This window comes from Oncorhynchus gorbuscha, linkage group LG09 (genome assembly GCF_021184085.1).
Source record: "Oncorhynchus gorbuscha isolate QuinsamMale2020 ecotype Even-year linkage group LG09, OgorEven_v1.0, whole genome shotgun sequence".
In the NCBI taxonomy this organism is placed as follows: Eukaryota; Metazoa; Chordata; class Actinopteri; order Salmoniformes; family Salmonidae; genus Oncorhynchus; species Oncorhynchus gorbuscha.
In genome coordinates, this window is record NC_060181.1 from 77239408 (window position 1) to 77265230 (window position 25823).

Consider the following 25823-nt stretch of genomic DNA (forward strand, 5'->3'; position numbering starts at 1 on the left):
GTTTTGAATTTTTGGTGTGTGTGTGTATGTGTATGTATATATATGTGTATGTATATATATGTGTATGTATATATATGTATGTATATATATATATGTGTATGTATATATATGTATACATATATATACATGTATGTATGTATGTATGTATATGTATATGTATCTATATATACATATATATCTATATATACATATATATATATATATATATATATATATATATATATATATATATATATATATATATATATAATACATACACACATATATATATATATATTTATATAGATATCTATAGATATATATATGTATGTATATATATATATATAGATATATATATGTATGTATATGTATATACATATATATATGATATATGTATATATCTATATATATAGATATATACGTGTATATATAGAGATATATGTATATATAGAGATATATGTATATATATATCTATACATTTACATATCTATACATATTTATACATGTATATGTGTATATATATGTGTGTATATATATATATGTATGTATGTATGTATGTATGTGTGTGTATATAGATACACACACACAAATCTCCACATGGTGATGTTTTTGTTAGTTAAAAACAGTTTGTTCTTCTCATTTAAAAAAAGGGCTTTCTTATATTAATTCAGTAATTATTAATGTACTGATTTCTATATGTAAATGATTCTAGTCCGTTTGTATCTGAAAGGTCTTCTGCCAATCTCATGACGTACCCTTAGCATTTGTAAATGCTGCTGTTGTCGAAAGCAGTACTGTGATTCTTGTATCATTAGGTGTTCCTTAATATATAAACAGGGGCATTTTTTTAAGTTGATAGATTTCAAAATAAATTGGTACCAATGCAGTTGTCTTCTGTTTGAATAAGTGATTCATACATTGTTTAATGATGTGTCTTATAATTGCATCCAATAATGAATCGGCAAAGATATGTTATAAATTAAATCTAATTCTCAAAGTAAGGTCTTGGTTGTGTTTCGGTAGATGATGTCACCATAGTCTATGATAGGATGCAGCATTCTGGTTACTAAGGTCTTTTAAATGGATATAGGAATACAATTAATAGGTCTGTATAGTAAACAAAGCTTATAGTTAACTGTTTTTCTAATATAATCAATATGCTTTCCAAAAGATTCAGAATCAATACTTAATCCCAGATATTTCAAACAATCAACACTTTCCAGCCTTGCAACTATTCATACTGGCATGATGTTTCATAACTCATCCATGACCCCTGACCTATGTGAAACATATGACTGCGTCTCTGGAGTGTGTAACTGTTTTCTTTTTTTGCAGGAACGGTCCGCAGGTTTCTCGAGAACCATGGAAAGAGCATAGAGATGGTGGTGTTCGCTGTGACTGATATGGAAGAGGTGTGTTCTTATATTCTTCTCTGCACATACCTTCGATGTTTTACACATTCCAAGGTTTATGTGCACAAATGTACTGGCTTATTCTTAGGGCAACCAACATTTTCTGTAGTGTAACAGAACTCAAGGTAATGTTTGGAGCTGTGTTTCGAAGGCCATTTTTCCATGGTTTATTGTGATTATTCACTAATTTGTTATTCGTAGAGAACGTAAAATATTTCAAAGATGACATGAGTGTTCCAGTGTGAGGTAATTATGTCAAAGGAAGGCAGACACAACAGACCAACTATTTTATTGATAAGGAGTATGTTTATTATTTTTATATCAGTCTGGGGATTTGTGTTATACTGCATGTGCTGTCTATTTTATGGCATTATTTTTTAAATGTTTGTATAACATTTATTTTTGTATATGTGTCTTAGCCTACATACAGGAAGCTGCTTCCTCTCTACTACCCTCGTTCTGAGGAAGAGGAGCGCGCCAGCCTGCCCCTAATCCCTGCTGACATTGGCAACTCGGAGGGTGAGCCTGTCGTCCCAGAGAGACAGATCCGCATTGCTGAGAAACCAGGCAGTCTGGAAGGTAAGACTACATTTCCCACAACCCACTAGGTGCGACTCATCTCCTAGCTGCAAAACTGAACATGGTTTCAATGTTTATCATAGTACATAGTAACAACTTCCGTTCCATGTACAATACCAGTCAAAAGTTTGGACACACCTACTTATTCAAGGGTTTTTCTTTATTTGACTATTTTCTACATTGTAGAATAATAGTGAAGACATCAAAACTATGAAATAACACATATGGAATCATGTAGTTACCAAAAAAGTGTTGTTGCTGAGCACTTGCTTTTCCTTCACTCTGCGGTTCACCTCATCCCAAATGATCTCAATTGGGTTGAGATGGGGTGATTGTGGAGTCCAGGTCATCTGATGCAGCACTCCATCAATCTCCTTCTTGGTCACATAGCCCTCACACAGCCTGGATGTGTGTTGGGTCATTGTCCTGTTGAAAAACAAATGATAGTCCCACTAAGCGCAAACCATATGGGAGGCGTATCGCTGCAGAATTCTGTGGTCGACATGCTGGTAAAGTGTACCTTGAATTCTAAATGTATCACCGACAGTGTCACCAGCAAAGCACTCCCACACAATCACAACTCCTCCATGCTTCACGGTGGGAACCACACAAGTGGAGATCATCTGTTCACCTACTCTGCGTCTTACAAAGACATGGCAATTGGAACATAAAATCTCAAATTTGGACTCATCAGACCAAAGGACAGATTTCCACCGGTGTAATGTCTATTGCTCGTGTTTCTTGGCCCAAGCAAGTCTCTAATTCTTAATGGTGTCCTTTAGTATTGGTTTCTTTGCAGGAATTTGACCATGAAGGCCTGATTCACGCAGCCTCTGAACAGTTGATGTTGAGATGTGTCTGTTACTTGAACTCAAACATTTTATTTGGGGCTGGAACTTATCCTCTGCAGCAGAGGATAACTCTGTGTCGTCCTTTCCTATGGCGGTCCTGATGAGACCCAGTTCCATCATAGTGCTTGATGATTTTTGCGACAGCACTTGAACAAACATTCGAAGTGCTTGACATTTTCTGGATTGACTGACCTTCATGTCTTAACATAATGATGGGCTGTCGTTTCTCTTTGCTTGTTGGAGCTGTTCTTGACATAATATGGACTTGGTCTTTTACCAAATAGGGCTTCTTCTGTATACTACCCACTAACTTGTCACAAAACAACTGATTGGCTCAAATGCATTAAGAAGGAAAGAAATTCCACAAATGAACTTTTAACAAGGCACCCCTGTTAATTGAAATGCATTCTATGAAGCTGGTTGAGAGAATGCAAAGCTGCTATCAAGGCAAAGGGTGGCTACTTTGAAGAATCTTAAATATAAAATGTTGATAATAGACCTGCTGCCACCAGCATTCCTGTGCAGCAGCTGTAGTTCCAGGAGTCTGAACAGAACTAGCTAGTGCTGCCTAGTTTAGGTTCTGTGTCCATGGAGAAACACTCAGTGGACATAGGATAAGAATGCAGGAGGATCTGTCATAGTCGAGTCAGTGGAACATCTCAGTCATATCCTCAACGGTGCGAGCACACACACCACATACCGAGTGAGGGATCTTACGTCAGATTGGAAGGCATTAGGAGCCATCTAATTGTTAAATTAAGCATGTCTTCCTGTTGATTAATATTTTCCAATGAGCAGGTGCAGTAACTGCAGAAAGGAGGGCATACGGTGCCTTCGGAATGTATTCAGACCCGTTGACTTTTTCCATATTGTTACAGCCTTATTCTAAAATGCATTAAATACAATGAAAAGGTGAAAACAGGTTGTTAGAAATGTTATCAAATGTATAAAAACAATATCAAAACTGAAATAACTTATGTAAATAAGTATTCAGACCCTTTGCTATGAGACTCAAAGTTGAGCTCAGGTGCATCCTGTTTTCATTGATCATCCTTGAGATGTTTCTATAACTTGATTGGAATCCACCTGTGGTAAATTTAATTGATTTGACATGATTTGGAAAGGCACACACCTGTCTATATAAGGTTCCACAGTTGACAGTGCATGTCAGATCAAAAACTAAGCCATGAGGTCGAAGCAATTGTCCATAGAGCTCCGAGACAGGATCGTGTCAAGGCACAGATCTGGGGAAGGGTATGAAATCATTTCTGCAGCATTTGAAGTTCCATAAGAACATAGTGGCCTCCATCATTCTTAAATGGAAGAAATTTGAAACCACCAAGACTCTTCCTAGAGCTGGCCGTCCGGCCAAACTCAGCAATCAGGGGAGATGGTTCTTGGTCAGGGAGGTGACCAAGATTCCGATGGTCACTCTGACAGAGCTCCAGAGTTGCTGTGGAGATGGGAGAACCTTCCAGAAGGACAATCATCTCTGCAGAACTCCACCAATCAGGCCTTTATGGTAGAGTGGCTAGACGGAAGCCAAAAGGCACCTAAAGACTCTCAGACCATGAGAAACAAGATTCTCTGGTCTGATGAAACCAAGATTGAACTCTTTGGCCTGAATGCCAAGCATCACGTCTGGAGGAAACCTGACACCATCCCTACGGTGAAGTATGGTGGTGGCAGCATCATGCTGTGGGGATGTTTTCCAGCGGCAGGGACTGGGAGACCCGTCAGGATCAAGGGAAAGATGAACGCAGCAAAGTACAGAGAGATCCTTGATGAAAACCTGCTCCAGAGGGCTCAGGACCTCAGACTGGGAGCAAAGGTTTACCCTCCAACAAGACAACGACCATAAGCACGCAACCAAGACAACACAGGAGTGGCTTCGGAACAAGTCTCTGAATGTCCTTGAGCGGCCCAGCCAGAGCCTGGACTTGAACTCGAACAAACATATCGAAGGAGTAGAGGTCGACCGATTATGATTTTTCAACGCCGATACCAATTATTGTAGGACCAAAAAAGCCGATACCGATTTTAATCGTACAATTTTAATTAAAAGTATTATTTATTTTTTTATTTTTTTTGTAATAATGATAATTACAACAATACTGAAAAAGTGTTAATTATCTTAATATAATACATCAATCATCTATTTAGCCACAAGTAAATAATGAAACCTGTTCAATTTGGTTTAAATAATGCAAAAACAAAGTGTTGGAGAAGAAAGTAAAAGTGCAGTATGTGCCATGTAAAAATGCTAACGTTTAAGTTCCTTGCTCAGAACATGAGAACATATGAAAGCTGGTTGTTCCTTTTAACATGAGTCTTCAATATTCCCAGGTACGAAGTTTTATTATAGGAATTATAGGACTATTTTCTCCTATACCATTTGTATTTCATATACCTTTGACTATTGGATGTTCTTATAGGAACTTTAGTATTGCCAGTGTAACAGTATAGCTTCCGTCCCTCTCCTCGCTCGAACCATGAACACATCGACAACATCTTCCATTTATTATAGGAATTATAGGACAATTTCTCTCCTATACCATTTGTATTTCATATACCTTTGACTATTGGATGTTCTTATAGGCACTTTAGTATTGCCTGTATAACAGTATAGCTTCCGTCCCTCTCCTCGCCCCTACCTGGGCTCGAACCAGGAACACATTGACAACATCCACCCTTGAAGCATTGTTACCCATCGCTCCACAAAAGCTGCGGCCCTTGCAGAGCAAGGGGAACAACTACTCCGTCTCAGAGCGAGTGACGTTTGAAACGCTATTAGCGCACACCCCACTAACTAGCTAGCACCCCGCTAACTAGCTAGCCATTTCACATCGGTTACACCAGCCTAATCTCGGGAGTTGATATGCTTGACGTCATAAACAGCTCAATGCTTGAAGCACAGCGAAGAGCTGCTGGCAAATGCACGAAAGTGCTGTTTGAATGAATGCTTACGAGCCTGCTGCTGCCTACCACCGCTCAGTCAGACTGCTATATCAAATCAATGACTTAATTATAACATAACACACAGAAATATGAGCTTTTGGTCATTAATTTGGTCGAATCCGGAAACTATAATTTCGAAAACAAAACGTTTATTCTTTCAGTGAAATACGGAACCGTTCTGTATTTCATCTAACTGATGGCATCCCTAAGTCTAAATATTGCTGTTTCATTTTACAACCTTCAATGTTATGTCATAATTATGTACAATTCTGGCAAATTAATTACGGTCTTTGTTAGGAATAAATAGAATTTACACAGTTCGCAACGAGCCAGACGGCCCAAACTGCTGCATATAACCCGACTGCTTGCACGGAACACAAGAGAAGTTACACAATTTCCCTAGTTATAAGAAATTCATGTTAGCAGGCAATATGAACTAAATATGCAGGTTTAAAAATATATACTTGTGTATTGATTTTAAAGAAAGGTATTGATGGTTATGGTTAGGTACACATTGATGTAACGACAGTGCTTTTACCGCGAATGCGCTTGTTAAATCGTCACCCATTTGGCGTAGGCTGTGATTCGATGAGAAATTAATTAACAGGCACCGCATCAATTATATGCAACGGAGGACATGCTAGATAACTACACATGGTTGATGATATTACTAGTTTAACTAGTGATTATGTTAAGATTGATTGTTTTTAAGAAGATAAGTTTAATGCTAGCTAGCAACTTACCTTGGCTTCTTGCTGCCCTCACATAACAGGTAGTGCAAAATTATTCAGCCCCCTTAAGTTAATACTTTGTAGCGCCACCTTTTGCTGCGATTACAGCTGTAAGTCGCTTGGGGTGTCTCTATCAGTTTTGCACATCTCATTGCTCCTTGCAAAACAGCTCGAGCTCAGTGAGGTTGGATGGAGAGCATTTGTGAACAGCAGTTTTCAGTTCTTTCCACAGATTCTCGATTAGATTCAGGTCTGGACTTTGACTTGGCCATTCTAACACCTGGATATGTTTATTTTTGAACCATTCCATTGTGGATTTTGCTTTATGTTTTGGATCATTGTCTTGTTGGAAGTCTCCGTCCCAGTCTCAGGTCTTTTGCAGACTCCATCAGGTTTTCTTCCAGAATGGAAGATGGCTCCATCCATCTTCCCATCAATTCTAACCATCTTCCCTGTCCCTGCTGAAGAAAAGCAGGCCCAAACCATGATGCTGCCACCACCATGTTTGACAGTGGGGATGGTGTGTACAGGGTGATGAGCTGTGTTGCTTTTATGCCAAACATAACGTTTTGCATTGTTGCCAAAAAGTTCAATTTTGGTTTCATCTGACCAGAGCACCTTCTTCCACATGTTTGGTGTGTCTCCCAGGTGGCTTGTGGCAAACTTTAAACGACACTTTTTATGGATATCTTTAAGAAATGGCTTTCTTCTTGCCACTCTTCCATAAAGGCCAGATTTGTGCAATATACGACTGATTGTTGTCCTATGGACAGAGTCTCCCACCTCAGCTGTAGATCTCTGCAGTTCATCCAGAGTGATCATGGGCCTCTTGGCTGCATCTCCGATCAGTCTTCTCCTTTTATGAGCTGAAAGTTTAGAGGGACGGCCAGGTCTTGGTAGATTTGCAGTGGTCTGATACTCCTTCCATTTCAATATTATCGCTTGCACAGAGCTCCTTGGGATGTTTAAAGCTTGAGAAATCTTTTTGTATCCAAATCCAGCTTTAAACTTCTTCACAACAGTATATCTGACCTGCCTGGTGTGTTCCTTGTTCTTCATGATGCTCTCTGCGCTTTTAACGGACCTCAGACTATCACAGTGCAGGTGCATTTATACGGAGACTTGATTACACACAAGTGGATTGTATTTATCATCATTAGTTATTTAGGTCAACATTGGATCATTCAGAGATCCTCACTGAACTTCTGGAGAGAGTTTGCTGCACTGAAAGTAAAGGGGCTGAATAATTTTGCACGCCCTATTTTTCAGTTTTTGTTTTGTTAAAAAAGTTTGAAATATCCAATAAATGTCGTTCCACTTCATGATTGTGTCCCACTTGTTGTTGATTCTTCACAAAAAAAATACAGTTTTATATCTTTGTTTGAAGCCTGAAATGTGGCAAAAGGTCGCAAAGTTCAAGGGGGCCGAATACTTTCGCAAGGCACTGTATGTGTTTGTGTACTGAACTATAGTGCTGAACTGAACGTTTGTTAGTATCAAGATTGTGTGTGTACCTCTTTTTTTGATGACTGTTGTCCATATGGGGCTCCAGACCCAGAGGTGTTGATCCAAGACAAACAGTCTGTGTGTGGGTCAGGCCCAATGACAAACACTGGAATCAACACGCACATATTCTGCCTAATCCAGCGGGGCCATGGATGAGCTGCTTCTCTTGCCTTGGGCTGGATGGGGAGGAAAGCCCAAGGTTTAGACACTAGACAATTTAAATAAACACACAGAAGAGACCGGCCCGGTTTCACAAGCAGTAAACATGTGAAGTGTGATGTTTCATGCTTATTTTGTGTGTTTGTGTGGCTTTTCACAGCAGTGCTTTGAAAGATTATATTTGTTGAGATAACATTGAGGGAGAGTATTTATGTATTTTAGAGTTGGAAGTAGTTTCATAGAATGATGTGTCTGTGTGTACTGGGTAGATGACTGTGAGGAGGAGACTCTGGACTCAGACCTGGGTCAGGTGGGGAATCATGCGTTTGCCCGGATGGAGGGAGATGTGGACAAACAGCGCAAACTCATCCTGCAGGGCCAGCTGTCTGACGCAACCATCCACAAACAGCACCAGAGAAAGTGAGTCTAACACAACTTGTAAACAGATGGGCAGTATTTCTGTTACATGTATTTGAAATCCATATTTGAATTACTTCTGAGTGTTTTGTATGTTGTATTTCACTGAGCTGAACTACACTCCAATGTATTATGTAACAAGATACTTTCGAAAGCTGTAATTTCTATTTTCAAGATACAATTCTATACCATTTATTTTATAGTGGTTCACAATTGTATGGCCCCCTTTCTCCCTGCATTGGTAACAAAGGTCTGATGGCACTGGTGTAATATAAGTGTCTGCTAAATTAACTAAATGTATATGTAAAAATGAACAATTGCCAAGTATGCTGAGTAGAATTCTAATGAGCTACCCCCGGAACAAGGCCAATGGCAATACCCAGTGTGCTTTGCAGTTGTTCATTTTCACATTTACATTTTGGTCATTTAGCAGACACTCTTCTCCAGTGCATTCAACGAAGGTAGACGAACGACAACATTTCAGTCATAGCACGTAAGACGTTTCTGTAACCGTTACTGAGAATGTTGTTTCTTTTCAGCCGGCTACTTGCAAATGTATTTTAAAATACAAAACACATATATTTTAATTAAATACAATACTTTTATTTTGATACATTGGTCTTTAGGGTATGCATCCTATACCCTAGTTTTACCAACATTTACAGTACACCCTTAGCCAGTACAATACTGAGTGTTGACATAATGTGTTATAACCTCCCCTGTTGTTGCAGTTATAACCGTTGGTTATGTCGAGCCAGGGCAGAGGACTTGTCTGACATAGCAGCACTGAAAGCCTTATATCAAACTGGTGAGTTGGGAGAGTGTGAGTTTGTGCATGGTTTTCTCTGTGTTTGATCTCTAGTTTGTTGGATGGAAATCTTTTTTCCAGCTCATCAAGGGGAAGATGATCCGTATTCTAATCTTTCCTTATCAGGATTACAAATGGCCTCCGTGGTCATGGCAGGATGTCTTACTCTCTCTCCCTCTCCTTTTTATATATCTTTTATTTAACCTTTATTTAACTAGGCAAGTCAGTTAAGAACAAATTCTTATTTACAATGACGGCCTACCCCGGCCAAACCCAGATGACACTGGGCCAATTGTGCGTCGCTGTATGGCACTCCCAATCCTGGCCGGTTGTGATACAGCCTGGGATGGAACCAGGGTCTGTAGTGACGCCTCTAGCACTGAGATTATAATTTTTTTACCATTATTTTACCAGGTAAGTTGACTGAGAACACGTTCTCATTTACAGCAAAGACCTGGGGAATAGTTACAGGGGAGAGGAGGGGGATGAATGAGCCAATTGTAAGCTGGAGATGATTACGTGACCGTGATGGTATGAGGGACAACTTGGGAATTTAGCCAGGACACCGGGGTTAACACCCCTACTCTTACAATAAGTGCTATGGGATCTTTAATGACCTCCGAGTCAGGACACCCGTTTAAAGTCTCATCCGAAAGACGGCACCCTACACAGGGAAGTGTCCCCAATCACTGCCCTGGGGCATTGGGATATTTTTTAGACCAGAGGAAAGAGTGCCTCCTACTGGCCCTCAAACACCACTTCCAGCAGCTTCTGGTCTCCCATCCAGGGACTGACTAGGACCAACCCTATGCATTTCCTTAGACCACTGCGCCACTCAGGATCTCCTGCTCTCCCTCTTTATCTTACTGTCTCATGCCTCATTCTCTCTGTTCCCACGCTTTCATTTGGTTTCATTTAGTTATTTGGTTCATTCGTTTGTATTTATTTTTCAGCGATGGCGATTTATAGAGGGGCTCATAACACCCTCCTGTTTCAGTGTGTGTAATTGTTCCATGTATCCTCTAGGAGGCAGTGTAGTAACACTGGCAGGCCACTGGTCCGTGTAGTAACACTGGTTCCCACAGGTGTTGACATGTGTGGCAGGACGGTGATGGTTCTTGTTGGCAGAAATATTCCTGTGACCCTCATCGACATGGAAAAGGTACCAGGCCTCATTCGCAGGCACGATCATGAACGTTACAGTTTTTTTGTGGTGCAATAGAATACAGATGAATGTTGTTGCTCTGTGTGAAAGCCTTGACCGCTCCACCACGTGTGTCTCTACTGCAGGCCCTGCTGTACTTCATCCATGTCATGGACCACATCACAGTGAAGGAGTATGCAGTGGTTTACTTCCACACTCTGACCGGAGAACACAACCATTTGGACTCTGAATTCCTTAAGAAGCTCTATGAGATTGTAGATGCCAAGTAAGACACGTACACCATGCGTTTTATTGATTTAGTGAGGCGAGAGAGAGCTAGAATAACTGAAGGCTATAGAGACAATTAGACTGTTTGTTACCAGATACGATGTGCGAATCAAATCTGAACGCGTGAGATGGAACTGGTCTTCAGCAAGTCCTTTGCATGAATGAGGTTTTACCATGAAATTGTTATGGGCTCTATGAACTGTCAGTTGTAGGTTGTTCCTTAGAGAGTACAGTTGGCTCATCCTCCAATAAGACCGGAGTTTCGTTTCATTGACCAGTGCTGGTTTATCACTTTTTTGTATAGCATCCAAGTTTATTGTTCACACGACCAAGGAGCTCGGAGAAGGTTCCCAGAAAGCGTTGGCAGTAATGGCAGTGAGGCGCCCAAAATCTGAGACGCTAACATTACAAAAGCATTAGCATTTCCTGCCAGCGCTACAACCTTCACTGAACAAACAGCCTGTTGCAGACAACAATCAGCCATGAGTGAACTTTATGTGCAATTGAAGAAAACGGCATCAGGTTCTGTGTGACTTAAAAGAAATGTCTCTTCCTCTGTGTCAAGACTAAGAAAAGCACCATACACTGAGCAGTACCGATGTCAACACTATACAACCCTGACCTTTTGTGTGCCTCCTATTTGAGTCAACCATGAAACAATTTTTCTTTGTCACCATTGCACTGGACTGGCGCTGAAAACCACATACTGCCAATGAATAATAGATGGCTTCTCACCCTCAACACTATAGCCATAGATAAGGCAGCACCACTCACACCCACAGTATCTCCTCAGCAGTGGGCAGTTTCACCCAGTCATTCTGAGAAATCTAGAGGGAGATATAGACTGTCAGCCTCTGGACATACCACATAACTTATTTTGTGACAACGGAGATTCCAGTCTTTGAAGCTAGTTTTTGTCGTCATTGAAAAATATTTTGGGGGTTTTATCTAGTGTTCCTGATCTAACGGAAAGTCATCTCACTTATTAGTAGATCAACCGAGTTCATCAAATCAAAAGTATTTATATAGCCCTTCGTACATCAGCTTATATCTCAAAGTGCTGTACAGAAACCCAGCCTAAAACCCCAAACAGCAAGCAATGGAGGTGTAGAAGCACAGTGGATAGGAAAAACTCCCTAGGAAGAAACCTAGAGAGGAACCAGGCTATGTGGGGCCCCCACACCACTAGAGGGATATCTTCAACCACCAACTTACCATCCTGAGACAAGGCCGAGTATAGCCCACAAAGATCTCCGCCACGGCACGACCCAATTGCGGGTGCCAACCCAGACAAGAAGATCACATCAGTGACTCAACCCACTCAAGTGACTCACCCCTCCTAGGGATGTTTACACCAATAATAACATGTTTGTTAGCTCTTGGCACCACTGACTTCTTTTCCCAAGCATTGTGATGAGCAAGCTGTGATCCCCATGAGAGAAACCTTGTGATCCCCATGAGAGAAACCTTGTGATCCCCATGAGAGAAACCTTGTGATCCCCATGAGAGAAACCTTGTGATCTCCATGAGAGAATCCCTGCGGCCCCATGAGAGAATCCCTGCGGCCCCTGTAAGAGAATGCTCTAGACCAGGGTTTCCCAAACTTTGTCCTGGGGCCCCCCCTGGGTGCAGGTTTTGGTTTTGTCCTATCACTACACATAAGGTATAGTGAGCAGGACTAGAGGCTCTACAGTGAAATAAGCCAATAAACACTAACCAGAACAGCAATGGACAAGGCATATTGACATTCAGGAGAGGCATGCTTAGTCGAGTGATCAAAAGGGTCCAGTGAGTAGTGAGGTTGGTTGGGGTCACGGCGATTTAGACAGCTAGCCGGGCCATCGGTAGAAAGCTAGCATAGGATGGAGGTCTGTTATTAGCCACCTCGTGCGTTTCCGTCGGTAGGATTAGTGGGGTTCCGTGTGGTAGAGGGGATGAATCCAATTCGCAAAAAAAAACAATAGGTATAGTTATAGAGGAGGCCCAATAAAAAAAATGTAACGGTTAGCGGACCGCAGATGGGCGTTCAGGTAACGTCGCGACAGAGGAGCCAGACGGATAACTCCCTCGGGTAGATTAACATCGGTAGTCCAGTTGTGAAGGCCTGGTGGGGCTCCGCGTTGGCAGTAAAATGGGTCCGGATAGGTGATTGTAGCCCAGGAGTGACTGATGGAACTCTTCAGCTGGCTAGCTCCGGAATAATTGATGTTTGCTCCGGAATCGACGAAAGCCAATAGTCACACGGATAGCAGCGAGCTAGCTGCAAGATCCAGTATAAATGTCCAGAGTTAGCGTTTGAATTCCGGGGACAGGGAGAGAAAAATAGGTCAGGTATGTTCCGAGCCGCGCCTTTCAAAACTGCCGATAGATTTTCGAGCTAAAGGATAGCTGATGACCACAAACCGTGGTTAGCTGAATACTAACGATTAGCCAGTAAAGAAGCTAACGAGCTTCTGATTAGCTTCTGATTAGCTTCAGGCTAGCTTCTGGGTTAGCTTCTATGGACGATTACGGATTTGAGGTAAATAATACTTTAAAAATATATATATAAATTGGTGAGGCGGGTTGCAGGATAGTGTTTTGAAGATGAGTTTATGGAAAATAAAAATATATATATATAAAAAGGTATGCGAAGAAAGTTGTATACATACATGCATACATGCATACATGCATACATACATAGGACAAGACGAGGACAAAAGACGTCTGAACTGCTATGCCATCTTGGAGCGATGGCATAGCAGTGAAGGACTACAAAAAGAAACCCAGCCACGTTACACACACCGACGTCTTGCTTCCAGTCAAACTAAACACCTTCTTTGCCCGCTTTGAGGATAATACAGTGCCACCAACGCGGCCTGCTAGCAAGGACTGCGGGCCACCCCTCTCCTTTTCCGTGGCCGACGTAAGTAAGACGTGTTAACCCTCGCAAGGCTGCCGGCCCAGACGGCATTCCTAGCTGCGTCCTCAGAGCATGCGCAGACCAGCTGGCTGGTGTGTTTACGGACAAATTCAATCTCTCCCTATCCCAGTCTGCTGTCCCCACATGCTTCAAGATGGCCACCATTGTTCCTGTACCCAAGAAGGCATAGCTAACTGAACTAAATGACTATCGCCCCGTAGCACTCACTTCTGTCACCATGAAGTGCTTTGAGAGACTAATCAAGGATCATATCACCTCCACCTTACCTGCCACCCGATGTTCATCGACTTCAGGTCAGCATTCAACACCATAGTACCCTCCAAGCTCATTAAGCTTGAGGCCCTGGGTCTCAACCCCGCCCTGTGCAATTGGGTCCTGAACTTTCTGACTGGTGGCCCCCAGGTGGTGAAGGTCAGAAACATCACCTCCACTTCGCTGATCCTCAACACTGGAGCCCCACAAGGGTGCATGTTCAGCCCCCTCCTGTACCCCTGTTCACCCATGACTGCATGGTCATGCACACCTCCAACTCAATCATCAAGTGTGTAGGTGACACCACAGTAGCGGGCTTGATTACCAACAACGACGAAGAGACGGCCTATGGGTAGGAGGGAGGGCACTCGGAGTGTGGTGTCAGGAAAACAACCTCTCGCTCCTCAATCTCAACAAAACAAAGGAGATGATTGTGTACTTCAGGAAACAGCAGGGGGAGCCCCCCCCCTGTCCACATCGACGGGACAGTAGTGGAGAAGGTGGAAAGTTTTTTTTTTTTTTTTTTTTAAGTTCCTCGGCGTACACATCACTGACAAACTGAAATTGTCCACCCACACAGACAGTGTGGTGAAGAAGGCGCAACAGCGCCTCTTCAATCTCAGGAGGCTATAGAAATTTGGCTTGTCACCGAAAACACTCACAACTTTTACAGAACCACAATCGAGAGCATCCTGTCGGGCTGTATCACCGCCTGGTACGGCAACTACCCCGTCCACAACCGTAAGGCTCTTCAGAGGGTAGTGAAGTCTGTACAAAGCATCACCGGGGGCAAACTACCTGCCCTCCAGGACACCTACAGCAGTCAATGTCACAGGAAAGCCAAAAGGATCGAGGACAACAACCACCCGAGCCACTGCCTGTTCACCACGCTACCATCCAGAATTAGAGGTCAGTACATGTGCATCAAAGCTGGGACCGAGAGACTGGAAAAACAGCTTCTGTCTCAAGACCATCAGACTGTTAAACAGCCATCACCAACACAGAGGGGCTGCTGCCTATATACAGACTTGAAATCATTGGCCACTATTGAATGGATCACGAGTCACTTTAATAATGCCACTTGAGTAATGCAAGATATGTAAATATTATTAATCTCATATGTATATACTGTATTCTATTGCATCTTGCCTATGCCCATCGGTTGTTGCTCATCCATATATTTATATGTTCATATTCTTACTCCATCCCTTTACTTGGATATTATTTCACTGTCGGAACTAAACGCACAAGCATTTTGCTACACTCGCATTAACATCTGCTAACCAGATGTAGTTGATGTTTTTTGCTTTGTTTTATATTCTAGGTTTAAGAATAACTTGAGGGCTTTCTACTTTGTACACCCCTCGTTTCGCTCCAAGGTAAAGTACAGTGCCTCTCTTTTTCTGCTTCCCCAAACTCTGTTGTATGTATTTATACTACTGTGTGTAAAAGGCATTGCTGTAAAATTATTTACAGTGCATTCAGAAAGTATTCAGACCCCTTGACTTTTTCCACATTTTGTTACGTTACAGCCTTATTCTAAAATATATTAAATCATTTTTTCCCTCATCAATCTACACACAATGCCCCATAATGACAAAGCAAAATAGGTTTTTAGACATTTTTGCTAATGTATAACATGTCTAACTGAAATATCACATTTGCTTAAGTATTCAGACCCTATATTCAGTGATTTGTTGAAGCACCGTTGGCAGTGATTACAGCCTCAAGTCCTTTTGGGTGTGACGCTACAAGCTTGGCACACCTGTATTTGGGGAGTTTCTCCCATTCTTCTCTGCTGATCCTCTCAAGCTCTGCCAGGTTAGATGGGGTGAGTCACCGCACAGTTATTTTCAGGTCTCCAGAGATGTTCGATCTGGTTCAAGTCCGGGCTTTGGCTGGGCCTCTCAAGGACATTCAGAGACTTGTCCCGAAGTAACTTCTGCGTTGTCTTGGCTGTGTGCTTAGGGTTGTTGTCCTGTTGGGAGGTGAACCTTTGCCCCAGTCTGAGGTCCTGAGCACTCTGGAGCAGGTTTTCATCATGGATCTCTCTGTACTTTGCTGAAAACATCCCCACAGCATGATGCTGCCACCTCTGTGCTTCATCATAGGGATGGTCCCAGGTTTCTTCCAGATGTGACGCTTGGCATTGAGGCCAAAGAGTTCAATCTATGTTTCATCAGACCAGAGAATCTTGCTTCTCATTGTCTGAGAGTCCTTTAGGTGCCTTTTGGCAAAGTCCAAGTGGGCTGTCATGTGCCTTACTGAGGAGTGGCTTCCGTCTGGCCACTCTACCATAAAGGCCTGATTGGTGGAGTTCTGTGGAGATGGTTGTCCTTCTGGAAGGTTCTCCCATCTTCACAGAAGAACTCTGGATCTCTGTCAGAGTGACTACCGGGTTCGTGGTCACCTCCCTGACCAAGGCCCTTCTCCAATTTCTCAGTTTGGCCAGGCGCCCAGCTCTTGGAAGAGTCTTGGTGGTTCCAAACTTCTTCCATTTAAGAATGAGGGAAGCCACGGTGTTCTTGGGGACCTTCAATGCTGCAGAAATGTTTTGGTACTCTTCCCCAAATCTGTGCCTCGACACGATCCTGTCTCGGAGCTCTACAGACAATTCCTCCGACATCATGGCTTAGTTTTTGCTCTGAAATGCACTGTCAACTGTGGAACCTTTTATATAGACAGGTGGGTGCATTTTCAAATCATGTCCAATTGAAGTTCCAGGTAGATTCCAGTCAACTTGTAGAAACATCTCAAAGATGATCAATGGAAACAGGACGCACCTGAGCTCAGTTTCGAGTCTCATAGCAAAGGGTGTGAATACTTATGTAAATAAGGTATTTATGTTTTTCATTTTTAATACATTTGTTAAGATTTCTAAACCAGTTTTCGCTTTTGTCATTATGGGTTATTGTGTGTTGATGTATTTATTTTTTAAATCCATTTTGGAATAAGGCTGTAATGTAGCAAAATGTGGAAAAAGTCAAGGGGTTTGAATACTTTCTGAATGCACTGTATACTACAGTGTCTACAAGGCATTGTTGGGATATGTACATATACTAGGGTTGGGGTCAATTTCAATTCGGGAAAGACACTGAAATTCCAATTCTCTTCAATCACTTTAAATAATTTGTTTTACTTTCTGAATTGACTGGAAATTAAATGAAATTGACCCCAACCCCAGTATATACTGTACAAATACCTTGTGCATCCAGTATATGTATTCAGTGCATATACAATGCAACAATCTCCTTGGCTGCTTTGACACCACTGTGTTTTTAAAGCTCTGTCTAGTTCACAACCTATTCTGACCTAGAACTGCAGGACTCCACACACACGGGTGCCCAAGGCCCTTTAGGTGGGACAAGGCTCACAGTGTAGCAATATTTATAACTGGTGCATTTTAAGGATCCATGATCTTTGAGGAGTTGTGTGTATGACTGATGGTGCTAGGTTTTGTGGTAAATGGGTTTAAATGGTTTGGAATGGGAAGCAGAGCTACCAAAGAGCGGAGTGGAAGTTTATTGGCGATATTCAATCAAACCTAATAAGTGGATTTTAGGGAGATGTAAATTAGTTTAAATAAACTACCACAGGAATGTTTCAGCCAAAACACATCCATGCTTGGTAAACAAACCAGTATTACAATTGAGCCATTAGGGCAGGTTTCCCAATCCGGACACAGGACTAACAAAGACCACACACACACACACACACACATTGTTGTTGCTATTTCCAGTATTACCAGTGTTTCCTGAATCTTGTCATGTTAATTTCTCTGTGTGTCAGGTGTCCACCTGGTTCTTCACAAGATTCACTGTGTCAGGGATGAAAGAGAAAGTCCATCATGTAGAGACCCTCCAGCAGCTCTTCACCTGTATTCTGCCTGAACAGATAGACATCCCCCCCTTCATCCTGGAGTACGACGCACGGGTGAGGGCCTACAAACACCACTCTGTCTCCGTCTACTTTACTAGCCTTATTGACTTACATCTGCAGGGCTACACACACACACACACACACACACACACACACACACACACACACACACACACACACACACACACACACACACACACACACACACACACACACACACACACACACACACACACACACACACACACGGAAGCATTCAGAATTGTGGGTATGATGCATTCGGGAAAGTAATTCAGACCCCTTCACTTTTTCCACATTTTGTTACGTTACAGCCTTATTCTAAAATTAATTAATAACATTTTGGGCCTCATCAATCTACACACAATACCCCATAATGACAAAGCGAAAATAGGTTTTTAGAAATCTTTGCAAATGTATTTTTTTTTTTAAATTAACACAACTTATTGATATTAGTATTCAGACACTCCGTTATGAGACTCAACTTGTTTCTACAACTTGATTGGAGTCCACCTGAGGTAAATTTAACTGATTGGACATGATTTGGAAAGGCACACACCTGTCTATATAAGGTCTCACAGTTGATAGTGCATGTCAGAGCAAAAACCAAGCCATGAGGTCGAAGGAATTGTCCATTGGCACAGATCCGGGGAAGGGTACCAAAACATTTCTGCAGCTTTGAAGGTCCCCAAGAACACAGTGGCTGCCATCATTCTTAAATGGAAAAAGTTTGGAACCACTAAGACTGTAAGGTAACAAATTGTTTAAAAAGTGAATGGGTCTGAATACCTTCCGAATGCACTGCATATTCCCACGTTGTATCAGATCCTAAGTGCTGCACTTGTGTGTTACGATTTAAAATGTAACTTATCTTCAGACTATTTTTGTCAGGTTCAAAAGACCCAATTGTCTGCAAAAAGAAACTGCAAACCGTTCTGCAAATATTTTTGAGTAAACCCAAGACCTGTAAAGAACTTAATGGTGATGGCAGTTTGGTCAATTTGTTGTAATGGGTGTGATCATCACTGGAAATTAAACGGGAATTGTTATTTAGTTGAATGTTAATTTAATTATTTATCCTGGGTTATTCCAAGGTTACTGGTCACAGAATCACAAAAATGTAATTAAATGGTTTCTAAATGTAGGTTTTTGTTTCTTAAAAAAGCAATGAGGGTGGTTGATAAGCGATAGGAAGTTACTTTGGGCCTGCTCACTAAAAATAGTCCCTGAAAAAACAAGAGGTGGGAAACACGGCTCTTTGGGAATGACCATGGGGAACACTAGGGTTGGTTAATTCTACTGCAGGAGTGAAAGGTAGAGCAACCAACAGTGAGACAATGAAGTACAGCACTATGACCTAAAGGTCATGACTCTATGAGGAGGACCTCTCTCATACCTTATCTAATGCCAAAGTTTTAATGCATAAAGTGGGTTCCCCTAAACAGCACATTGTCAGGACTGTGATGTTGTAGTAGTTTATGTTGCTTAGGGGCATTCCACTGTGTTCTATGGTTATATCCTTGACCGGGGTAATATGTATGCTATCATCTGGGCTGTTTTTACAATAGCCTGTAAACTGCATGCCCTTCGATAATATATTGTACTGTGTTTAAAATGAAGCCCTTACAACGACACTAAGTAGCTTGTTTATTTTGTCTTTCTCGCTACGTGGATATTGTTGTACCCATTGTTTTCCAGATGTTTTATTGAGACACAACACCCACTCTGACCTGTATCCATATAAGATGGATGTAAACACTTGACATTCCTGTTAGTATATTTACACAGGTCTGTGTGTTCTACTCAATTTGTCATCCAGAGTTATCAACCTTAATCGGATGGAAAGCAGAACTGAAAAGGAATGAGAGTAACACAATGGCTCTTATTTGATCTTGTGTTGACATAAGCCAGAGAGAGGGGAAATGATGCAATCATTCCTTTTTTTGTTGTATTTTTTGGTTGTTGTTTAATTTGTAAGCTAGAGTGCTTGATTATGCTGATCTTTCTCTTGTCCTTGTTTTGCCTGGGTCGGTTGGGTTCGATTGTCCTTGTTTTGCCTGGGTCGGTTGGGTTCGATTGTCCTTGTTTTGCCTGGGTCGGTTGGGTTCGATTGTCCTTGTTTTGCCTGGGTCTGTGTTGGCTTATACACTGCTCAAAAAAATAAAGGGAACACTTAAACAACACAATGTAACTCTTAAGTCAATCACACTTCTGTGAAATCAAACTGTCCACTTTTAGGAAGCAACACTGATTTACAATAAATGTCACATGCTGTTGTGCAAATGGAATAGACAACAGGTGGAAATTCTAGGCAATTAGCAAGACGCCCCCAATAAAGGAGTGGTTCTGCAGGTGGTGACCACAGACCACTTCTCAGTCCCTATGCTTCCTGGCTGATGTTTGTGGGTCAGTCATGGTGTGGGATCCTAAAACCCCTTGTGAGACCATATGCTGGTGCGGTTGGCCCTGGGTTCCTCCTAATGCAAGACAATGCTAGACCTCATGTGGCTGGAGTGTGTCAGCAGTTCCTGCAAGAGGAAGGCATTGATGCTATGGACTGGCCCGCCCGTTCCCCAGACCTGAATCCAATTGAGCACATCTGGGACATCATGTCTCGCTCCATCCACCAACGCCACGTTGCACCACAGACTGTCCAGGAGTTGGCGGATGCTTTAGTCCAGGTCTGGGAGGAGATCCCTCAGGAGACCATTCGCCACCTCATCAAGAGCATGCCCAGGCATTGTAGGGAGGTCATACAGGCACGTGGAGGCCAAACACACTACTGAGCCTCATTTTGACTTGTTTTAAGGACATTACATCAAAGTTGGATCAGCCTGTAGTGTGGTTTTCCACTTTAATTTTGTGTGACTCCAAATCCAGACCTCCATGGGTTGATACATTTGATTTCCATTGATACTTTGTGTGATTTTGTTGTCAGCACATTCAACTATGTGAAGAAAAAAGTATTTAATAAGAATATTTCATTCATTCAGATCTAGGATGTGTTATTTTAGTGTTCCCTTTATTTTTTTGAGCAGTGTATTTAGTAGGGATTGTGTTTGGAGTGGAGGCTCCATTATGGATCTATCTGACTGTATTAGTTGAGTTGATGTTGCACTTCTTCTGGCTCTTAATGCTAACTATGGTAACTACCTCAGTCTCAACACCCTGACCTTGACTACCTGAAATTTTGTCCCCTCACTAACCTGGCCTATGAGTGCATCAGTATCTGCGTTCAACTGCAGAGCAGCTGGCATTATCCCTTCAAGTGATTCAAGCGTTGGTCCCATTTGGATTTAGCCACAAGGGTATGGACAGAGTATTATTATTATTATTATTATTATTGTGCCTGCCTGTTTACCACTTTCTAAGGGAGAAAAACAGGAACAGTGAGATGCCTACCGTTACAATAATGTACCAGAAAAACACTGCCATTAAATGACTTTATATCAGTGCAGGCTCCTTAGAGGAAGGGGAGGACCTAAAAATAGTGAATGAATGACGTGGAAGGTGTGTTCCAAGACACGCTAGAGTTGCATTATTTTCCAGAGAATGCATAGAGCCCCGAGTTGATTATCCCTTTTATACCATGGCTATAAATTAACACATTTGCCACTAGAAATGTGTTCAGAATCCACTGGAGTATCTAGCAAGTTTAGTAGATGGCTACGGTAGTGGTAAACAAACAGACCAACTAGTTTAGCTAACCAAACCATCAGTCCTTGCTTGCCATTATGAAAATGGAATTCAACAATGCCAAAAATATTTTCAATTAGACTTTTGCTTTCAAAAGCAGCTACAACGTGGAACATGTAAGAATGAACTATAGCAATTGGATTCTACCACGCAAATATATTGTGCGTTATAGGGAATTATACAATGGGTGGATCTAATCCTGAATGCTGATTTGGTTAAAACTGCATTCCAGCCAGTGTCTATTCCACAAGTTGCCACCGGTTAAATCTTTGGTATTAAAATGGCTATTTACTCTTTCCCATCTGACTGCATTGTCTCATCAAACCAGCCAGCAAATTTATAAAAAGCATCTAGATGTTATCTAACAATTATTTTAGACTAACCTTTAGTTTTCAATAGCGGAGATTTGTATTAACTTTGTCTCTGACATTTGCAACATTGAAATTCGATCTCCAGCTGTCCCATACCAATGAATGTGTCGGGACTAGACAGGTGTCCCATACCAATGAATGTGTCGGGACTAGACAGCTGTCCCATACCAATGAATGTGTCGGGACTAGACAGCTGTCCCATACCAATGAATGTGTCGGGACTAGACAGCTGTCCCATACCAATGAATGTGTCGGGACTAGACAGCTGTCCCATACCAATGAATGTGTCGGGACTAGACGGGGGTCAGAATTGTAGGTGCCAGAATTGCAACGCTGCTGGGTTTTTCACGCTCAACAGTTTCCTGTGTGTATCAAGAATGGTCCACTATCCAAAGGACACCCAGCCAACTTGACACAACTGTGGGAAGTACTGGAGTCAACATGGGCCAGCATCCCTGTGGAATGCTTTCGACACCTAGTAGAGTCCATGCCCTGACAAACTGTGGGTGTTCTGAGGGCAAGGGACTGGTTGGGGGGAGGGGGGTTTATACTCAGTGTATATTCACATCACCAAATAACTGATTAAAACACACGGTTTTGAAAAGGTTTACAGTAGCCTAAACAGCACCCTCTAAGGTAGCACCATGGTGTAGCCGGAGGATTGCTATTTTCCTTCCAACATATCAGAGCTCTTGCAGTATGAACTAACGTCATGTCCATCCAATCAAAAGATCAGAGAATGAATCTAGTACTAAAATCCAAATTTACAGCTAGCTAGCACTGCAGTGCATAAAGTGTGGTGAGTAGTTGACCGAGGGAGAAAGACAATAGTTGAACAGTTTAACAATTCAGGCGAAGCAACAGAGGGAGAGCTAGCAATATTTTGTTGTATATTTTTGTCTTCTTAGTTTACATTTCACATACTTAGCTAATGCAGCTAATTTAGCCTACTCAACAACCTGACTCAGAGAGGAATGTTTTTTATGGTAGCTAGCTCGCTAAGGCTATCCAACACAGCAACTCTTCCAAGTCAAGGTTCGCTTTCAGTTTTATTTATTTATTGCCACCGGGGCCCGACTGTGTAACTGCTTGCTGTACACTGTACTGTGTGATTGTACAAATGGATTGGATAGTGGGTTTACTAATGTGTTAATTCCAGTTTGTTGACTTTAATGATAATATGGTGACAACGATGTTGGCTGTGTAGCGATTAACGTTTATGGTATGAAGGTTTTGCTTGGAGAGGTTTTTGTGCCTGGTTACAGACAGCTGTTCTGTTGTGTACTGAAGTCCACAAGCTATGAGAGGAGGAGAGTGTATAGATGCGAGAAGGAATTCTACAATGAGCAGAGTGAATGCTGTATGTGGCTGCTATGAAAGTGAACAGTGGGTGATCAGGGGTTTATTCATTCCACTGAGTCTGTTGGAAAATGTTTCTTAAATGGAAGCAAATGAAACGAGGAGGGACCTACCTGAATATGTCCCCAAAAACTATTGTTTTGTTTGGACTAATGATTACACACCAGATCATATAGATGCAGGCAAGAGTGTGCAAGGCGGTAAGGTAGCCTAGTGGTTAGAGCGTTGGACTAGTAACCGGAAGGTTGCAAGTTCAAACTCCCGAGCTGACAAGGTACAAATCTGTCGTTCTGCCCCTGAACAGGCAGTAAACCCACTGTTCCTAGGCCATCATTGAAAATAAGAATTTGTTCTTAACTGACTTGCCTAGTTAAATAAAGGTAAAATAAATTGAATGTTTGTCACCTTGATTACTCCAATTTGTCTCGATCTGTGCACCTACATTATAAACTTTCATTTGTAGACTAGGTTGTAGCAACCTCATGATGGGTATAGGGCAAATTCAAGTATCATGCTGTAGCCTAAACCTATCGACGTTACTTTGAGATGGGTGAACGGAATATGAATGACAGTTATCCAATATGCTGTAATAGAAATAAGGCCATGCTCATAAAAAAACGAATCCTCCCTAATGTTGAACGGCACCAACCGCCACTGGAAGGGTTGTTTACTCCGTAGTCATTCCTATCCAGAGACATTCAGTTGGAATGTGCCAGTTGTATATTTTTTCAGGTTTGTGTTCTACTCAAAACTCCATTTGTCACTGGAGTTATCTAGCTAAATCGGAGGCAAACCAGGCCTACAAATGGTTGAGAGAATTATACTATGGCTCTTTAATATCTTTCCTTATGCTTTCATTGCCTTTTCTGGTAACATCATTGGATTTTGCAGTCAAAATGCTTTCGGCCGACTACTGCACACACACAGTGCTGTGTGTAACCTGATAGAAAAATGTCTAACCTCATAATGACAATACCCTGTTCTGTATGTGTTGTCCCTGTGTATTTTAGGTGAATGGGGCTTACCGCTCCGCCCACTCCTCCAGCCTATGAATGGACCAATCAGAACTGACTGAGATCAAAGGCCAAGGACTATTTTAGACTCACTTTATCTACAGTCACATAACTGGCTCCACTTCCTGGTTCTGACCAGCAGGTTTAGCTCCTTTACCAGATTATAAGCCACCCAGGGCCTCAGTGGGCCTAGGTGGACTTTTGAGTTGATTTTGCTCTGCCTGGGACCTCAGAAGGACAGTATGATGGATGTTGACACTCTCTGGATACTAATGAACCTAGGATTGTGTTTTTTATTAGCAGTGCGACACAATCAGATGAGACAGATTGACGGACAGACAAATGGGTCTCTCTGTGACGGAGCCTGTGTGAACTCGCCAACCTATCCCAGGACACACTGGTGGCCTGTCTTAAAATCCTGCCTGTGTGTGTGAGAATGCGGAGAGACATCACTCATGTTTCAAATGTTTTATTTTTGCACAACTTCACCAAATGGTAGGTGGAAGGTTATGTGTTCACAATCACAAGCTGCTTAATTGTGTTGTTTTTAGGTGTCCCAGAACCTAGTGTCCACACTATCCCTTTCCATCTACTCTGTTTCTTATTTACGCACACAGTTGAAATCATTTATCAAGTTTATGGAAACTAGAATGTGCCTCACATGAAACACAATGATACCGTAAACATAATTATACTACATTCAAACCTACTGCTTTTTTCTGAATACCAAATAAACTTTGTTAGCCATGCAGTCAGATTCTTCATATGTATGTTAACTTGATTTCTCCTTTGTTATCTACTCTGTTTATATTGTGCTATTATTTCAATGTATACCAGCTTTGCTCTTCTGTCATTGAACGCACACGCTTCCCTGAGACATGTTAGTGAATAAAAGACTGTATGGAGAGCCACACATTGTATAGGCTATACAGTAGTTCATGGTTGAGTATCAGCTGAAGTTAGTCTTGTTTTAGTGGTCCATAGAGAAAGGATGTATTCATCTGAGATTTGAGCTGCATCTTGATACACTCTGTCTCAATACATTCTTTGCCAAGATGTAGAGTTTTTAATTTTCAGGTAAAGATGTGAAAATAAACAGTCGTACCATTGTGATTTCTGCTGTCCTTGTTGCATGTTTTTCTGTGCGGGGGGGGGGGGTGCGCTTTGGGAAATACACCCATACATTGTTTTTGTGCACTTTGATTGAACTGTTGTTGAGCCAGTTCCTTCTGATATAAAGCCAAGGGTCAGTGATGCCCCCCATGTCTCACCCTAACCTGTCAGCACAATAACTTCTCATTAATCACAACAAGGAACATTAAAAATACTTTGTCAATATTTGTGTTCAGTGTAGGATTGTTGGGTCTAGTAATTCAGTTTAAGAACATGTATGAACATACTATACTTCAACATATGACTAACAGTTATTCAAGTCCATGCTATCAAACTGTGTTATGGAAATCTTCTTTGCTGGGGCCCC

At 41.7% G+C, this 25823-nt stretch overlaps 1 protein-coding gene across 1 annotated transcript in view; it reads left to right on the top strand.

The window, feature by feature from the left end:
• LOC124044107 (ganglioside-induced differentiation-associated protein 2-like) overlaps nt 1–25456 on the top strand; it is a 33058-nt gene extending 7602 nt beyond the window's left edge. The window contains exons 6-14 of the mRNA XM_046363561.1: nt 1315–1391; nt 1811–1970; nt 8445–8595; nt 9324–9400; nt 10486–10562; nt 10691–10830; nt 15332–15386; nt 17797–17940; nt 24341–25456. Coding sequence (XP_046219517.1) covers nt 1315–1391; nt 1811–1970; nt 8445–8595; nt 9324–9400; nt 10486–10562; nt 10691–10830; nt 15332–15386; nt 17797–17940; nt 24341–24382 — 923 coding nt within the window. The 3' untranslated portion in view covers nt 24383–25456. The remainder of the gene's footprint in view (nt 1–1314; nt 1392–1810; nt 1971–8444; nt 8596–9323; nt 9401–10485; nt 10563–10690; nt 10831–15331; nt 15387–17796; nt 17941–24340) is intronic.
• Nucleotides 25457–25823: the final 367 nt, after the last annotated feature.